The 19,583-nt window shown below is 38.4% G+C and overlaps 1 protein-coding gene across 7 annotated transcripts in view; it reads left to right on the top strand.

Moving 5' to 3' along the window:
- camk2b2 (calcium/calmodulin-dependent protein kinase (CaM kinase) II beta 2) overlaps positions 1-19,583 on the top strand; it is a 67,626-nt gene that overhangs the window by 14,563 nt on the left and 33,480 nt on the right. For all 7 annotated transcript variants that reach the window (XM_085280666.1, XM_085280668.1, XM_085280667.1 and 4 more), the window contains exons 6-7: positions 10,019-10,091; positions 17,278-17,380. In XM_085280666.1, the coding sequence (XP_085136792.1) occupies positions 10,019-10,091; positions 17,278-17,380 (176 nt within the window). The remainder of the gene's footprint in view (positions 1-10,018; positions 10,092-17,277; positions 17,381-19,583) is intronic.

The raw sequence follows: 19,583 nt of genomic DNA on the forward strand, positions 1-19,583 counted from the left end.
AGGTAGAATGAGAGATGCAGTAAACTGATTTTTTAAGCTATTTATTATTTTCCATAAACAGATTTATCCCTCAATCCTCGTCCTAACTCTGGCTTATTCATCTGTTATCCAATTCAGGACAATGAGTGATCTTTTTCACATTCGGTTTGGACTGTTATACTTCCAACATAAAATATGAAGTATTAATCAACTATAGCGTGAGAGCCATCAAGTTTTCAAGTGAAGCAGGGTTTGTTTTGTGTCTATGCAGCAACAGTAAAACTGGAGTTTTGTATTATGTTGCCAAAAGCATTATATAAATGTTTTATCTGTGGTAATTCCTCAAATTGTAATTTAGGTAAAGTAATAAAGTACAATATAATCATCAATCAAATCATGATGTTTATGCTGTCAGAAAATAAATTACCATACCTTATTGTCAATTTATTTTATATTTAAACAGTGCCAAATCACAACAACAGTCACTTCAAGGGGCTTTATATTGTAAAGTAGACCCTACAATAATACAGAGAAGAACCCAACAATCATATCACCCCCTATGAGCAAGCACTTTGGCAACAATGGGAAGGAAAAAAACCCTTTTAACAGGAAGAAACCTCCAGCAGGGAGGGATGGCCATCTGCCATCTGGGTGAGAGAATTGAAGACAGGACAAAAGACATGCTGTGAAAGAGAGCCAGGGATTAATAACAAGAATGAGTCAATGCAGAGAAGTCTATTAACACATAGTGAGTGAGAAAGGTGACTGTATCTTTAGAGTTGCCTTACCTTTAAGTTCTGTTATGGAAATCTTTGCAATCTTTGCAAAGGGGGTCAAATACAGGTAATGGTAGAGAGTGTGATGAGGAGGTGCTTGATATAGAACAGAAATGAAGGACAGACAGTATTAAATTTGAAAGAGATCGGAAACTGCAAGGTGGTAGCAGGGTAGAATGTAACAGGAGGGCTTTCGGTAATCAGTAGGATGGCTTTGGAGAGTAAGAAGAGGAAGTGGGTGAAGGCAGAGGCAAGGATTAAATGGTGGAAGTTGGAGAAAGCAGAATGTTGCTCAGAGTTCAGGGAAGAGTTATGAAAAGCTCTGGGTGGTAAGAGAGAGTTATCAGATAGTACTGAGGCATTTGGTTTAGCCTTTTGACAAACTAAAGAGGACAAGGACACTTGGTGGTGGAATAAGGAAGTACAGGAAGTACAGGAAAGTATTCAAAGGCAGAGGATAGCAAAGAGTAAAAAGTAAGTCAGGGAGATGACGAAAGTAAACAGGAGTACTGGAAGGCTGGGGTACATCAAAGAAAGAGCCTGCAAAGGAAAAGGCTTTTAGTGAATTGTTGTATGTGAGATAGACACAAGGGAAAGAGAAAATTACTTTTGCTGATTGGCTAAGCAGAAAGATTTAGCTGCAAGTGATGCACAGCAGGTTAAGGTGATTAAGGAGAGAAACGGAAATGTGCTAGTGATAAACAGTGATAAACCTGTTGAGTTATGGAGATGTATATAGAAGAGTACAGTGGACTGTTTGAGTAGTGATTGTTTGGATACTTTTACCATTTTGTCTTATTGTAGCTGCTAGTGGTTCAATAAACACAGCAAAGAGAGGTGGCGAGAGAGGACATCTTTACCTGTCCCATTGTGTAGAATGAAGTTTTGTGAACTCAATTAATTGGTGGTGGCTGCGGTCTTTAGTGAAGTGTAAAGTGTCTTTATTCAGTCATTTAATTAATTTTCTCCAAGTGTTGGAAACAGTAATTTCTACTTAACTCTATCAAATGCTTTTTCTCTGTCTAATAATAAAATTATGGTGTTTATTGTTGTTTGAAAGCTGTATTGAATTGAAAAGTTTTTGGGAATTAGTGGATGAATATCTACTTTTGGTAAAACCTTTCAGATCAAGATGAATAAGAAATTGTATGATTTTATCTAGTTCATTTTAATAACCTAACCATATTAATAAGAGATAGTGGTTGATAGTTCTCTGGATCAAGGATCTTTTGCTTCAAGAGTAATGTCATCAGGTGTTGTATTCATACTTTGGAGGACTCTTTGAAATCATTCTTATAAATAATAGAGTTAAATTGTCTAAAATGTCTTTCAAAGTGACTGGAGAAACCTTCAGTTACAGGCATTTTATTATTGGGCATTTGATTGAGTATATTAGAGATAGGGTTTTTATCTAGTGTGTTCATTTGATCTTGTGGGAGGTTTAAGGATGTCGAGCAATTTAATGATGTATTCAATATTCAGATAATCTGAGGTTTATAATTACAAAACAAATCCTGAAAACATTAGTTATATCTATAGAGCTGTAAAAAAAACACCTGATAAGTCCCAGGTAACTGTAATTATTGCTTTAACTGTGTTTTGTTTAACTAGATGTGGGATTTTACAAGGTATTCACTTGAATTATTAATACACTGGACTTTGTTGAATTGAAGTCATTGAGAGAAACTGTTGGTGTGTGTGTGTTTTCTTTCTGTTTTTGTTTACTAGATCATTTAGTTCTGAAGTGAAAAGTTATTATTAATCTCAGGCTCTCATCCACAGCATCTCTTTTGTCCTGTCTCCCTCCCATCAAACCCAAACAGTTGTGGCAGATAGTTACCCGTCTGTGAGCCTGGTCCTCCCGAAGGTTTCTTCCTGTTAAAAGGGAGTTTTGCCATTCCACTGTCACCAAGTGCTTGCTCACAGAGGGGTTGTCTGATTTTTCGGATTTTCTCTTTATTATTGTAGACTTGTTGTTTTACAACATAAAGCACATTGAGGCAATTGTTTTTTGGCACTATAAAAATAAAACTGAGTTAAATTGAAAAAATCTTCAAACTCTAAGGACAAAAAAAACTGCTCTGGGTCCTAACTCTGGAATTACACTAAATGTGACCAAATTTCAAAAAAGAAAGGTCATTATATATCCAAATGGTCCAGTTTAAAACTTCATTGACATTGTAATGTTCAACAAGAACACTTTGCTTGCCATTATTGAAAACAATAAGTCACAAACAGAATAATAAATTGTAATCAGTTTGAACAGATATGACATTGGTAATGCTACTCTTTGGTGCTTCCCAAATAAAGCTCATCAATGACTTCCCAATATACTGTACCATAACTGCAACTTGACTGGATGGAAGATGCATACAACCACAAACCACTTATACATACTAATCACTAAACAGTATGTTAAACAATATGTTTAATGAAACAGAACTCACAGACAGTCAGTGGTGCTAAATATGGGGAAACATGTTGTCAGCTGAGACTGAACAAATCACTTGTCAGAGTAATGACATGTTTCTTCCAGTTGAAATGCATCATCCAGATGCACACAATCGGCTTTCTTGGATTTCTTTACCTGGCTGATTAAGGATGCATCAAGACATTTTCTGTCTTTTTATTAAAATATATATATATATATATATATATATATATATATATATATATATATATATATATATATATATAATATCACAGATTTGGATCACAGCCTTTATTTCTGTTTAATGAGTAATATTAGAAAGTTGCAGAAAGATCCATCCACACACCTGCAGAAAGGAGCTACATGAACTTGCCTCTAATGAACAAATGCTATACTAATGCTTTGCCAGTTTGAAAAGTCTCTCAACCAATTAAAGGAGATCTGAAGATCAAAAGATATTTAAAAAAAGATAGGAATTTGTGTTAAACTATAAGGAAAGTTATTCCTCTAATTTTAACCTTTACTTTCCCTGTTATTCTCTGTTCTTTCCTTCAGCTGTCTTCAATCTCCCCTGTTCTCTTTGCATAAATTATGTGTGTGTCTGTGTGTGTGTGGCACTCTGTGTGTTCATGTGTGGGTGTGTGACTAGCAGGTCTTGATTTCTGTCCAACAGTATCTCACTAATGGTTTCCTCTCTGTACTCCATCTGTACGCAGAATCACTCAGTCTCTCCCTTCTTTCTCTACCCTGTTCATGTCTCACTCACTCTAGATGACCAAAAAACAGATTTCCTGTTACTTAACCTCTTCTGGTGTCCAACCATATGGATTCATTTGGTTTTATGTGTCAGCTTTTCACATACTGTAGTTGTTACTTGAATTTCTGTCCACCACAAATGAGTGTGTAAAATAATTCCACAGAAAACTGATAATGAGTCCTCTGGATCAGTGGTCTCCAACTTTTTTTGTGACACTGACCGGCTTATGTCCAACAATATTTTCACGGACCAACCTTTAAGGTGTCGTGGATAAATACAACAAAGTAAAACCAGTACCGGTACCAAAAATAAGAAGATTTATTCATAACACACGGGAAAAGACCCAGGGTAACCGAGTTAATGATAAAAATGATTAAAAAATAATGATAAAAACCCTGAAAACCATAAATTTCACACCCGAGCCTCAACTCTTGTGGCCCGGTACCAAATGACTCACAGACCAGTCCGTGGCCTGGGGGTCCATCCCCAGAGGTTGAATCCTAATGACTCTGTCACTGTCTTGTATATTTTTTTCCTCCAGCACTATCGTCAGGTCTGCATTTTAATTTTTCTTTGTTAGTCTGCACCAAGGGTAAAGACTCGCAGAACTGGCATATTTTTTTTATCTCCCTCACAGGAAGAAACTAGCAATGATACAAGAACCACTAATATAATTCTTGGCGAGTCAAAATGGGTGGGTATCCCATTAAAATGATCTCAACTTTGAAGCGATGTGTCACGTTGGCTGTGTAGAAGGCAGGTTAGGACCCAAATGCAGGACTTCAAAAGAACAATGCAAAACTCAAAACAGCTTTATTGCTGAGCAAAAGACAATAAAATACATTATACAAAATAAATCTGACCAAGCAGAAAACAGGAACTCATGAGATAGGCATAAACGAGGGAACATGGACAACATGGAGCGTACAGCAAGATAAACACAGCCTAGAAGGAGAACATGGCAAAGGGCAAGGGAAGACTGAGACAATATAAACACACAGAGAATACTGAGGGAACAGACCACAGGTGGGAACACAGCGGACACTAATCACAGACTAATGAGACAAGGAGAGCAAAACTGAACATACTGGAGACGAGACACAGGCAACCAAAATAAAACAGGAAGCAACAGAGAATGGGAACGGAAATGCAGGTAAACAAATATAGCAACCCAGATTAAGACATGAGAACGGACAAGGACAAGAGATATACGCGGAGCCCTGGACAAAGATACACTAGCTTGATGCAGACAGAAGACAAAACACAGACAAGATAGAGTTTACGCAGAATAAGAAGCAGAGGAGACTGGGACACAATGAAGAAAGAAGGGAGCGGACTTCACAATGAAACAGTGGACTAGAACCACAAAGACTTAATATAATACTCAATACAAAATAATAAAGACTAGAACATAAATAACATCACAACCCCAAAAGAAAACATAAAGATTCTACAAAACTAAGACCCCTGGGTCCAAGACACCATAACTGAAGAAACAACCAAAGGGAGTGAAGTGTGGTAAATACATTTGAGGGTTATCTATGCAGCCAGGTACACTAATGACCAAAGTTCAGCTACAAATGATGTGCTGGAAGCATCTAAGCTTTACAGTCCAATATTTCAGTTCAGTTTTATTTATACAGCAGAGTCGCAGGGTTAACAGAGAGCCACTCACACCTATGGCCAAATTTAGAATCAGCAATTAACCTAACCTTACTAACTGCATATCTTTGGACTGTGGGAGATCCAGATTACCCAGCGAAAACCAAAACAGCTACAGATTAGGACATGCAAACCCCACAAAGGCTGTGGCCAGATGGTGGATTCAAACCTTGCTCTGAGGCAACAGTGCTAACCAACACACCACCGTGCTACCAGCATTTTAAAGCTGACCGCACAGCTGGCTATAACAAAGTTTGAAAATAACAATTAATATCTTATGTTTCTTAAGAAGAATAGGAAATGAATTATTACTAAAGTCCTCCAGTATCTCTCTTTTCCAGTATACATGCTGCTCTGCCTCAGTCTTCAGCCTTTCACCTCCTCAGCTCTGCTCCTCTGTGGTGCTCTGCTCCAGATTTCACTCTTTATTTAGTTCTTCATGTTCTGGACATCTCTGTTTAGTGCAGTTATTATTCCTCTGCTGCTCTGCATAGCCAGCAACATCTCCATGTGTCCATGCATCCATTATCCCTGCTGATCACAGCTCAATATCCTATTCGCAACCTGTTCAGCCCTGTTCAGAATCTTCTATCTAACTAGCTGCTATAGCTAATTTGACTATTGGGTAATTAAGAGCTAACTTTACTGTGTGCACCAACAAGTCAAGAAGTGAAGCTGATGTTGATTCATAGCTCTATCACTGCATCGTTTTTCCTTGAAGCTGAGTCAAATTGAAGTAAAGAAATATTTCAACCAGCACTGAAGAATACATGCCAGGACATGTATTCCTCAGTGCTGGTTATTACTTGTCTTCAATTTGGATATGCACCTTGACAACACTGGACAACAGCTAGATTGCTTACACTTTACTGTATACAGGCATTGCAAAAGTGTCTCTACATTCTTTCTGAAAGCCACAAAGGGGCGATTGCTGTGGTTTCAAAAAGAAATATGGTTGTACATGTAAGAAATCTGTGGGAAAATGGCGCTCTGATCCCTTGATCTGTTATTTGCACTAAACTGATGAGTGTACAGTCTCAATAAGTAGTTTCAAGTATTACTGACTATAAAAAGGACATTTATTTTAAAAAGAAGAACTGAACATGCTTTTTGAAATGCAGAGTTAGAATCGAATCACCAAGTAATTTCTATGAAGCTACATAGCAGAGGAAAGTCTAGTGAATGTAGCCTAGATGCTGGTGGTGGCCAGGATAAGGTGGATATGGGGAGGAGGAATGTGCTTCTTAAAGGCAGAGTGATAAAACAGCAATGACGTTTAAAGCGCATGGAAAACAGAATGATTGGCTCACAGAGGGCAGGCAAAAAAAAACAAAAAAAGAATGGGCCAGAGTGAAGACAGAATTGAGTTTGTTTATCGTGGGAAAGCAGACGTGTTGCAAAGGATACACTACCTGCTCAAACACACAGGAATGGAAACAGATGGATGAATATAGATCTTCCTTACTGAACTTGTGTTCGACCTTAACCCTCTCAGGCCCAAATTACGTTTTGTGTTGCTAATGCACAACCAAGTCCTGCAGTGGTACTTCTGAGTAAAAAAAACCTCATAAAATATGTATGTGGGGTAATCAGGTTGTTAGGTCTTAACTGTTGCAAATCTGCAACGTCTGCCTGGAGAGGGTTAATTTCGTGAATTATGTTTTAGACTCCATTAGACTCCATCGTGTATTAGTGCAAGCCTACTTAGGTAAATGGCAGAATGCTCTCCGTCAGAGTCCCCCTTTGCTCATCACATTGGATATCAAAAATCCAAGATGGTTATGGTGAAAATGTTGAGTTTCTGTCTTTGTAATGGGACTAATCTTTCTTAAATCCTGATAATACTTTCCACACTCACAAATTCACTAGGGTATGCTTGCTTCTGAGTGATGTAAATGTCATCATCACACAGTGAGCAAATGCTTGCTTTTTTGTGTCCACAGAGAATTTATATTACAATGCATGTGCCCTTGATAGTGGACTTTAAAGAAATATCACAAGAATGACTACTTGACTATCAGGTCTCCAGCTCAGCTGTCCATGTCCTTGTTTGCAATAGACTATAATCAAGTCATTTCATATGCTAAGTGTGTTAGTGGTCTTAGTCTACCCAAAGCCTGTTTTATTGATAATTACTCAATAAAATTTCTCATTTTAAACCATTTTTAAACCATTTTATATGCTTTGACAAATGGCAAAGCTACTTTGGGATCGACACATATGGATGTGTTGTTTACTTCTTATTCAAGTCCATACCTAATCTGTGATATTCAGCTAGAAAAAAACACAAGAAGGCAACAGTAAAAATACTGCAAACATGAGGCTTCAGAATTTCCTTCTGTCCATTTTTTCAGTCACTTACCAGTTGAGAGTCAGCGGGCTTATCACAGCTTTCATAGGTGACATTTCTAACCACTGCACAACTGTGCCATCCAACTTCAAAAAAGTAATGAGTAATGTTACTGTAGCTTTGTCTGTCTTTTGCCATGGTGTGAAAAAGTGTTTGCACCTTCCTTATTTCCTATTTTTTTGTATGTTTGTCACACTTAAATGTTTCAGATCAAACAAATTTAAATATTAGACAAAGATAACACAAGTAAACACAAAATGCTGTTTTGAATAAAGTTTTTTTTTTTTTTTTTTATTAAGGGGAATAAATTCCAACCCTACATGGCCCTGTGTGAAAAGCAATTGCCCCCTAAACCTAATAACTGGTTGGGCCACCCTTTAGCAGCAACAACTGCAATTAAGCATTTGTGATAACTGGCAATCTTTTCCAGTCTTTTCTAGTGCTGTGGAGGACTTTTGGCCCACTCATTTTTGCAGAGTTGTTCTAATTCAGCCACATTAAAGGGTTTTAGAACATAAACCATCTTTTTAAGGTTATGTGTGTGTGGGTGTGACTAAAGAAAGTGAACTCCGCTTTCCAAAGATGTAAAAAACCACAGTTAATTTATGTTATAAAACATAAATTTACTGGGGGCAATCACTTTTTCGCAGAGGGCCACGTAGGCATGGATTCCCCCCCCTTGATAATAAACAGCTTTATTTAGAAAGTGCATTTTGTGTTATATTTGTTTAATGTTTAAACTTGTTTGATGATCCGAAACATTTAAGTGTGACAAATGTGTGACAAAAAAACAGGAAAACAGTTTTTTCACACCACTGTACACACAGTCTGTTTTAGCAACAATTGTAAAGTACACAGTTTCATGTTCGGTTTTGTTAGCAATATGATGACAGGTCTACAAAGCTCCTTTTCTCTCATTGTCACATAGTGCAGCTGTGTTTTCAGGTTTACACACTCTGGAGGCCATTTTAGAAAAGCTCCATGTACATGGATTAAAAATTCACTTTTAATTTGAACAGAATAGCAAGACGAAGAAACAAAGATATGTTTATGAACTGAATGAAATCTTAGCAATGGAGATTTAAAAAAACTCTATATGTCTAGTCTAGTCAAATCAGGAAATATGTAAAGTGCTTCTCACATCAACTCCCTCGCTTCCTCGCCCTGCAACAGCCTCTGTGCCTCAGATCTTCCCGTTCTCTTCTCTGTCCACTTCTCTTTCTTACTATGTTTTTGGTCCCTTTCCTTCTCGTGTTGCTTCCTTTATCTGGTCTTCACTGTGTTGTTCTGTCTCCACAGTCACTGTATTCATCAGATTCTAGACAGTGTCTCTTACACCCACCACCATGACATAGTGCACAGGGACCTCAAGGTGTGTGTGTGTGTCTCACTGTGTTGCATTGCTGTGCACCCGCTGTACAAGAGCTGCTTGTATTTTATAGTCCTGTTTTTTAATTTTTGCCTGTGATTTGATACAAGTTTTGTCTGTGCCTGCTGCCTGTTTGTTTGTCTCCCCTTGCCTGTCTTGCCTGTCTTCTGGTTCTGCTTTTGCAGCTCTTGTTGTACTATTTTAGAAGTCTGAAATATATTTACAATTCCTGTGGGTCCTAGGACTGTCATACTTTGAGCAAGAGTGACTGAGTGAGTGAGAAAACCTGAGAACGGGTGAAGAAGTAGAGGTCAATAGAGTGGCAGCAGTGACAACTTTAAATACTTGCAGAATCCTTTCCTCAAAGGCTTTGTTATCACTGCTGCTAAATAAATTACACACAAAAATATACAGGTTAGACAGAGTGTCTCCCACACGGAGCTGCAGAGCCCTCCTACGCTGCCTGACTAATATTTGGCACTTTCTTTAAAGCAGAAAATAGCAAACTGCACGCATTCCCTCTGTGTAGCTCACAGACAGGTTCACACTTTTTTATATGTGTGTGCAAACGTGTTGAGTGTGGAAGAGAGAGCTGGTTCCTACACTGAAAACATGTATGTGTGCCTGTGACAGTTGGGGCTCAATGTGCTAAATGTGTTCAGACTAACCTGCTCCCCCTGCTGTCTGCATGCAGTCATTGCATCCAGCAGATCCTGGAGGCCGTGCTCCACTGCCATCAGATGGGTGTGGTTCACAGAGATCTCAAGGTGAGTCACGAGCAGGTCATGTGTCTGTGTCCATGTAGGTGTGTGAATTTTAGCTGCACAGCTATAAAATCAGTATAAGGAACATTCTGTACTATGTTCAGGTCAGGTTTAGCTCAGGGACAAGAGTCCATGAAGGAAAAATGTAGAGCTTCCACAAAAAGAATGATACCTTCCAAATGTTAATACAAATTATTAATTATGAACAGTGTTCCAATTTTTAAAAAAAAGGTTCTATGTGGAATTCCCACTGTTATATGTGAGTGGTGTAGCAGATTACGTTTTGTTGAGTTTTGTCATCTGTATTGCAGTTTGGTCTGGATATCATCTTCTGATGTCATGTTGTCTGTTTGCCTGATGAAGGCCCAGTATGGCTGTGGTCTCACTTTTTTGTAAATCAGTAAGCGGTTCTCCATAGTTCTGTGTTTTGTCTGACTGTTGTAATTGACAGCTGGTAAGTGCAGTGAAAATATTTATATCCAGCATGTCTGTGCATGTCTATGGGCTGGATTTATCAAAACGTGCATGAGTGTTTGTGCACATATGTTGAAGTTCTGTCTTGTGCATGCACTTGAGTGGACTACAACTGAAAGAGAAATTTCATAGCAGGTGGAAACCTTGTGTCTGCTCACCTCCAGTGGTGCAGTGATGTATACCACGCAGCTGACGTTCTTTTGATTAAGTTCCTTTGGACTTTCATTGACCTGCTTCATGTTTAAGCAGGATATGTATGTATATCTGAACAGGTAACAATGAATCCCTGTTCACAGATGAAAGTAACTAATCCTTCACAGAGGAATGTTTGAATATTTTTTGTGTATATCAAGCGTTCCTCTTATTATCATGTGCTGTTTCTTACAGCATAGATACATACTGCAGCTGTATAAAACAATATCTGCTGTACTGAATTACATACATTTTTTAGTGATTTGTGCAGTATGTATGAGTAGCAAATAAACAAATAAAAAAAAACAATGTTAATAACCAACCAACATATAATTAAACAACAACCTAAAGCTCTATAAAGAACAAAAAAAACCCCCAAATAATCTTTTGTAATGATGCAGTCAAGACAAAATATTGTCAAGAATGTATGTTAACATTAATATAGCAATTTATATTACATTTATAGCAGAAATCTGTGTGATGGCTTTTTATTGATTTTAAGACTATATAAACTTAGTACAAAAAGTAAAAAAAATTTGTGTTTGGTCATTAATTAATAAATAAATAATAATTAATAAATTACTCAATAAAATTTATAAATCTTGTGCTGTTGGAAAGCCTGTTTATTTCCCCTTAAATGGTCTTGAAAAGCTTGCCAAATGTTTTATTCCATGACCGTGTACTTCATGGGGCAGGATCAAAGGACAAAGGACAGAGGCCTTGGCAGAGATGATTCAGCTCAGGGAGCTGGTGAGGTGGCCAGTGGCGGAGACTAAGTAGCTGTGGGGGCTAGTTGGACCCCACAGCTACTGGCCAATGGAGTAGATAAATCCTACCCTGAGGTTCAGGATACTCAGAAGACTCTGTCAACTCTTGTGGGAGCTGAGCAGGGTGCACTTTTCTGATGTCTGGGTCCACAGCAGCTCCAGTGCAGGATACAGTGGAAGCTCCAAGTTGGCTAGACTAGTTTGTTCAGAATTCACTGGGTTCACTTGCTGAGACACAGATTCAGGGAAGGTCTTGGGTAGATCAGCACTCTCTCTGACCCAGGAAATATAGAAACTAAGGCAGCCTGTACAACCTGAGGAGCCCTCTCTTCTGTGGAAACAGCTCCCAATTTGGATTTGGGAGACAGACACACTGTCTGCTTTTAAGATTATAGGCTTAAAATGTTCCTTTTTGACAAAGCATTTTCTTAGGTCTGGATTAGGTGACCCTGAATTAGTGCAATAACCTTAGGCTCCTCGGGGTGTAATGCACTAGTGCACTAATGCACAAGTGTTCACTCACCTTTCTTTCACTCACTATGTTTTTAAACACTACTCTGCACGTAATTATTATTATTATTCATTCCTGGCTCTCTTCCAGAGTGTGTCTTTTGTTCTGTCTTCCTCCCCTTGAAACCAACCAGTTTTGGCACATGGCTGCTGGGGAAGTTCTTCTTGTTAAAAAAGGACTTTTTCCTTCCCACTGCAAAGTGCTTGCTAATAGGGGGCCATCTGATTGTTGTTGTTGTTTTTTATTTTCTCTGTGTTATTGTAGGGTCTTTACCTAACAATATAAAACCCCTTAGGGAACTGTTGTTGTGATTTGGTGCTACATAAATAAGATTAAATTGAACTGAATTGAATTGAATTGTCCTATAATAGTCTATTACTGTGAAGTAACTGGGAGTAAGAAGTGGGAATAACCAGCTAGTGAAGCAGTTGAGGTTTGTGAGATTTTATACCTTCGAATGCTGAGATAGCAGCTGGCCAAGCCCTCATATCAGCTGTTTCTCTCAGTCTTTGTGAGTAGACTAGAAACCTAGAACAGTCTAAGTCATTTTCTTCCATGTAGATTGTTGTGCCCTCTGGGTGCTTTGTGCGGTCAACTTGCTCTGTGACTATCAACTGTGTGGAATTTGGTTAATTGTTTTCCAACCCAAGTGCAGAATGCAGGAGACCAAAGTGAGCATAAGGTGAATATTTAATGCTGGATTGATCAAAGGAAAACATGATCCCAAAACAGAAAGCAAAAGGAGGCACAAAGAGTAATTATACAAGGAGTGTAATACTAGGACGCACTAGGAAATCTAGAAAGCATACTGTGGGTGACTCAACAGAGGGGCAAGAGGAGACTGAGACAATAATGACAGTAATGAGGCTAGGGGAAACGGTGGGGGAAAACAGCTAGAACAAATCAAAGACAGATGGGCACAATGGGGCACAAAGGGAAGACTGTACACATTTAATAAAAAATCATTATAAAAAAATGTAATATATAAATTATAAATTATAAAATAACTGTACAAAACCAAAGGCAGAATAGCCAGAAACTGAAACAAAGATATATGAAAGAAGATACTTAGAAATGTGGCAAATAAGAATAAATAATAACAGTCAAACTGAGAACCCAAAAACATTGAACTAAGGTGTTTATTACTAATAACTGACCCAACCAGTTATTAGATTTAAGGGGCTTTTTCACACAAGGCCATGTAGGTTTAGATTTTTCCCCCGGTGCACTGGTGCACAGTCATGTTGGAACAGGAGAGGGTCATCCTCAAACTGTTCCCACAAAGTTGGGAGCATGAAATTCTCCAAAATGTCTTGGTATGCTGAAGCATTAAGAGTTCTTTTCATTGGAACTAAGGGGCTGAGCCCAACTACTGAAAATGACCCCGCATCATGATTCCCCCTCAACCAAACGTTATCCTTTGCACAGTGCAATCAGACAAGTACTGTTCTCCTGGTAATAGCCAAATCCAGACTTGTTGATCAGATTGCCAGACAAAGAAGCATGATGCATCACTCCAGAGAACACTTCTCTACTGCTCTAGAGTCCAGTGGCGGCATGCTTTACTTCACTGCATTTGGAACTTGGTCATGAAGTGGCCATTCCATGAAGCTCTCTATGTAATCTTCTTGAGCTAATCTGAAGGCCCAATTTGGAGATCTGTAGTGATTGCCAACCTCAGCACACTATGCAGTTTACCTGGCCTACTAGTTCATGGCATAGTTGCTGTCATTCTCAATGACTTCTACTTTGTTATATTTCCCCCCAACCGTTTACTATGGAATATTTAATAGCAAGGAAGTTTCACAGCTGGACTTGTTTGGAGGTGGCATCCTATCACAGCATCACACTAGAATTCACTGAACTCCTGAGAGCGACCCAATCTTTCCCAAATGTTTACAGAAGCAGTGTGTATGCCTAGTTGTTTGAGTTTATATACCTGTGGCCATGGAAGTGATTGGATTACCTGAATTTAAGGATTTAGATGGATAAGTAATACTTTTGACAATATTCTGTACATAAATAAATAAATATTTCATTTAATAAATACTTAATAAATACCGATTGCAATGTTTTTTCAGCAATACTTATTTCATCATGGTATTAGTTAATGCTTTGATGCACTGCTCTCTTTATTTTCATCTCTCACTTTAATACAATGCATGATTGGATACAATGCTTGGGTAGCAACCATCAGATGTACACTACTTTTCGTAAAACATTGAAGAATTCTTTGAGTGCACTATATAGTCTGTACTCACTATATTTTAGACAGTACTACATTTTCATTGAACCAGTTAGTGGCCCCTTGCATCCTGTGATTCGTGACAGTGTCATCGTGGAGAGAACACTCCCATCTTCAAAGAAATACTACATTATATACAACATCATTTTATGTTGATTTGCAGTGACCCTTTTCTTTAAGAGGACAGTATAAAACCCCCACACCACCCCCACTGTTGGAGTTAACAATGAATTGACTTTCATAGTCACTTAGATTGTTTTTTGTTTTTTGTTTTTTTGCTGTCTAGACACAGAAATAGAAACAACGATAATTCTCAGCCTGAGCCTGCTCTAATCAGACTATGGTTGGATGCTTATTTCAGTACCAACATCACTGTACGGTGCATTTGTGTGGAATCCTCTGCATGTGTTCTGTTAGGATTTTATAAATTTTATGCAAATATCAAATGTGAATTTTTTTTTCCAGGTACAAACATGGAAACTACAGTTACCTACTGATTATTTTCTAAAGCAAATTTCTGATTTTTATTGGAAAATATGAGACAGCATGGTAACTTGTTTGATGATGAAGTTAATATCCTCATGTTTAGCAATTAATATTAATCACATTAACCATCTAACATCCTTTGGTACAATATTTGAGTCAGGAAAGTGGACAAGTGATATACAGAATAGATGATATGTTAAAATCTCACAAATTGAGTTTTTAAATCTGAATTTTATAAAGAATTTGGTGCACTTTTGGTAACATTTAGGAAAGGAAAACATTAAACACGTTTGCATTTTGACTTTAGTTTTTAATTTGACTTTTTTGCCCATTGAGTATACAACTGTATATAATATATACAGTTTTTGTGTTTGATACTGACATTTGCAGCTCTCTTTATCATGATTATGATATAGTGTCAAAAAGTACAAAAACATCATCTGTTCATTTTGACTAAGTAAAAAAGTACAACAATTAATTCCCCGATTAGTCTGAAGTTCAAATCTTGACTTAGAAAGTGTTTTGTTTTGTTTTGGGTTATTTTAAGTTGTCCAAATGAACTAGAACTAGAACATTTTATTAATAAAGTGTAGTAGTATTTCCTAAAATATCAAACAACTGAGTCTGTTCTTTGTGGAATGAAAAATACATTTGTCCAACAGTTGTGGAATATTTCTGAATAAGATTGATCTACTGGGCACAGTAAGTTAAGGCCTTTACTGTATGCACCTTCTGTGTTTTTAAATCAACCAGCAGAGGGTGACATGATGACTGTCCTTCAGCTGGATTACAGCATACAGCTGTTTCTATCACTGTGGTGAAATGATTGCTGCTTCTGTGACACAGATCTGTCACTCTTAGCATAAACTAGTCAGACAGCAAAGAGCTGTCATTCCTGTGTAGTTATTTGTCACATTTGCTTTTTACATCAGCGTCTGAGCAGCAAAGACACGACTATTGCAGACAGACAAGATGTGTTTGGTCGTCCTCAAGTAAACAAAGGCAAAAAAGGCTTATACACATTTTCCAGTCCCATCTGTGTGTCTCAACCTCAAAATGAGAGAGTACATTTTATTTGCTGGAAAATGTATGACTGTATCTCTGAATATGTCTGTAGCCATAACTATTTTTAGCGTTCTGATCTGAGTATAACTGGTCTGCCCCATTCTCCTGTTTTCCCTTTAAAGTTATGTATAGGAAAAGAAGTAAGAGAAGAAACTTGTTCCCAATGCCCCATTTTCCACAACCAGTTGACTACCCCCCCTCCCCCCAAATGCATTTATTGATTTTCTAAATGTTTGCATATACACACACAGCTGAGCATGATATCAGCAGAAGCAGGACACTACCGCAGGCCAACAGGACTCAAGTTGCGGACAGTGCAAAGGTGCCCCGAAGACTATCCAACATATAGTAGCAGGGTGCAAGATGCAAGCTTGGACAGAGTACACCGAGCGGCACAACCAAGTAGCTCTATAGAAACATCTGCGCCACATGTGGACTAGAACTCCCCAAGTCACTAAAGGAGACACCATCAAAGATGGTTGAGAACAAATGGGGCTAAATTCTTGTGGGAGTTAGGAAGCTGCTGTCCAAGCAACCAGTCATAGTGGTGATTGACAGGGAACAGAGGACTGCAGTTGTGATAGATGTGTCAATCCCAGCAAATAGCAACATTATGAAAAAGTTCTGTATGAATGCCTCACACATGCTTATGCTGCATAGTCATAAACATCATCATCATCAGTCATCAGGTGCTCTGCTAGGATAATAAGCTGGCCAAAATATGAAATATAAGCCACTGACATCAAGACAAGAAAGCTCCTTACCATACGTGGAGGGTTCCATCCCAAGCCTAGTGCCACTGTACACTGAGGGGGAGGAAAGAGACTGATTAGTCAGTGTCAGAAGTACTATCCAAGATGAAACAACAAAGATCCATCAGTACATCAGGAAGATGTAGCAATGATGTAGCACTGAGCATGTGCTTAGGGAATACCCCAGGCAGCAGAAACTCAAGAAACAGGAAAAAAAGAACAGGGACCATCTTGGAAGGACTGGTCCTTCCAGTTGCTAAAAAATAAAATGTCACAGAAAGACTACTGCCATAAAATAAAATAAAATAAAATAAAATAAAATAAAATAAAATAAAATAAAATAAAATAAAATAAAATATCAGCCACAAAGAAACCAAATTAAAGCGCAATTTTTTTTTTAAAAACTTAAGCTTGTTGAATGTGATACTAAACTTTTATCTGGCTCAACTCTGCAAGATTACTGTTGAGATCTTTGCATAGTGATTATAGTACTTGTTGCGAGTGTGTAAGATAGGTTAGATGGAGTTACAAATGACTTAACATGAAATAAAAACATCCCTAGATTTTGCCACCCCTTCTGAAGTAATTTAAGAAAAGCCTTTCAGTAACAATGTCGTAACAACCTTGAGACATAAATTAATAAGGTCATAAAATGTAACACTAACATGACACGACTGTGCTTGTGTTACACCTTCAGCCAGAAAACCTGCTGCTGGCCAGCAAATGTAAGAACGCAGCAGTCAAGTTGGCTGATTTTGGACTGGCCATTGAAGTACAAGGAGACCAACAGGCTTGGTTTGGTAAGACACACACACACACACACACACACACACACACACACACACACACACACACACACACACACACACACACAGAAGTGTGCATGTGTCTGTAGGTGTTATTAAAAATAACACAATTAGAAAAGCATCTCCATTAATTTCAAAACATATGTACAATTAGAAAGAATGCTACAGACAAAGTTTCATGCTCAAAAAATTAAGGAGGCATTTAGAAGACAAAGATGATCTAATTCTAAATAAGAGATTATCTAAAAGATAAGACAACCCCCAAAACACAAAGGGTTATACAAGTTGAAGCCACAGATATTTGTCCTTCTTTGGGTTTTCTCATTGTTTTTTCAACACTTTTGACTAAGGTCAGTCTCAATAAAGGGAGTGCAGAATTATTAAGCAAGTGTATTTTTGAGGAATAATTTTATTATTGAACAACAACCATGTTCTCAATGAACCCAAAAAACTCATTAATATCAAAGCTGAATGTTTTTGGAAGTAGTTTTTAGTTTTAGCTATTTTAGGGGGATATCTGTGTGTGCAGGTGACTATTACTGTGCATAATTATTAGGCAACTTAACAAAAAACAAATATATACCCATTTCAATTATTTATTTTCACCAGTGAAACCAATATAACATCTCCACATTCACAAATATACATTTCTGACATTCAAAAACAAAACAAAAACAAATCAGCGACCAATATAGCCACCTTTCTTTGCAAGGACACTCAAAAGCCTGCCATCCATGGATTCTGTCAGTGTTTTGATCTGTTCACCATCAACATTGCGTGCAGCAGCAACCACAGCCTCCCAGACACTGTTCAGAGAGGTGTACTGTTTTCCCTCCTTGTAAATCTCACATTTGATGATGGACCACAGGTTCTCAATGGGGTTCAGATCAGGTGAACAAGGAGGCCATGTCATTAGTTTTTCTTCTTTTATACCCTTTCTTGCCAGCCACGCTGTGGAGTACTTGGACGCGTGTGATGGAGCATTGTCCTGCATGAAAATCGTGTTTTTCTTGAAGGATGCAGACTTCTTCCTGTACCACTGCTTGAAGAAGGTGTCTTCCAGAAACTGGCAGTAGGACTGGGAGTTGAGCTTGACTCCATCCTCAACCCGAAAAGGCCCCACAAGCTCATCTTTGATGATACCAGCCCAAACCAGTACTCCACCTCCACCTTGCTGACGTCTGAGTCGGACTGGAGCTCTCTGCCCTTTACCAATCCAGCCACGGGCCCATCCATCTGGCCCATCAAGACTCACTCTCATTTCATCAGTCCATAAAACCTTAGAAAAATCAGTCTTGAGATATTTCTTGGCCCAGTCTTGACGTTTCAGCTTGTGTGTCTTGTTCAGTGGTGGTCGTCTTTCAGCCTTTCTTACCTTGGCCATGTCTCTGAGTATTGCACACCTTGTGCTTTTGGGCACTCCAGTGATGTTGCAGCTCTGAAATATGGCCAAACTGGTGGCAAGTGGCATCTTGGCAGCTGCACGCTTGACTTTTCTCAGTTCATGGGCAGTTATTTTGCGCCTTGGTTTTTCCACACGCTTCTTGCGACCCTGTTGACTATTTTGAATGAAACGCTTGATTGTTCGATGATCACGCTTCAGAAGCTTTGCAATTTTGAGACTGCTGCATCCCTCTGCAAGATATCTCACTATTTTTGACTTTTCTGAGCCTGTCAAGTCCTTCTTTTGACCCATTTTGCCAAAGGAAAGGATGTTGCCTAATAATTATGCACACCTGATATAGGGTGTTGATGTCATTAGACCACACCCCTTCTCATTACAGAGATGCACATCACCTAATATGCTTAATTGGTAGTAGGCTTTCGAGCCTATACAGCTTGGAGTAAGACAACATGCATGAACAGGATGGACAAAATACTCATTTGCCTAATAATTCTGCACTCCCTGTACTGATGCAACACTTGGACCCTACAGAGGTTGTACATGTAGTCGAACTCCTTCAGGATGGCACATCAATACATGCCATTGACAGAACGTTTGCTGTGTCTCCCATTCCAGTGGTAAGTGCATGGAGGAAATTCCAGAATTTCCAAGCAGTTACTCTAGGAAAGCTGGACAGGACCATAGAAGGTCCTTAAGTGGCATGCGTGTCCTTTGTGCTGGAAGAAACAGTATGGCCACTGCCAGAACCCTACAAAATGATCTCAAGCAAGCCACTGGTGTGAATGTCTCTGA

This window comes from Mchenga conophoros, linkage group LG7 (genome assembly GCF_057382185.1).
Source record: "Mchenga conophoros isolate Kocher_MC1m ecotype Shallow Benthic linkage group LG7, M_conophoros_male_GT1.1, whole genome shotgun sequence".
Classification (NCBI taxonomy): Eukaryota; Metazoa; Chordata; class Actinopteri; order Cichliformes; family Cichlidae; genus Mchenga; species Mchenga conophoros.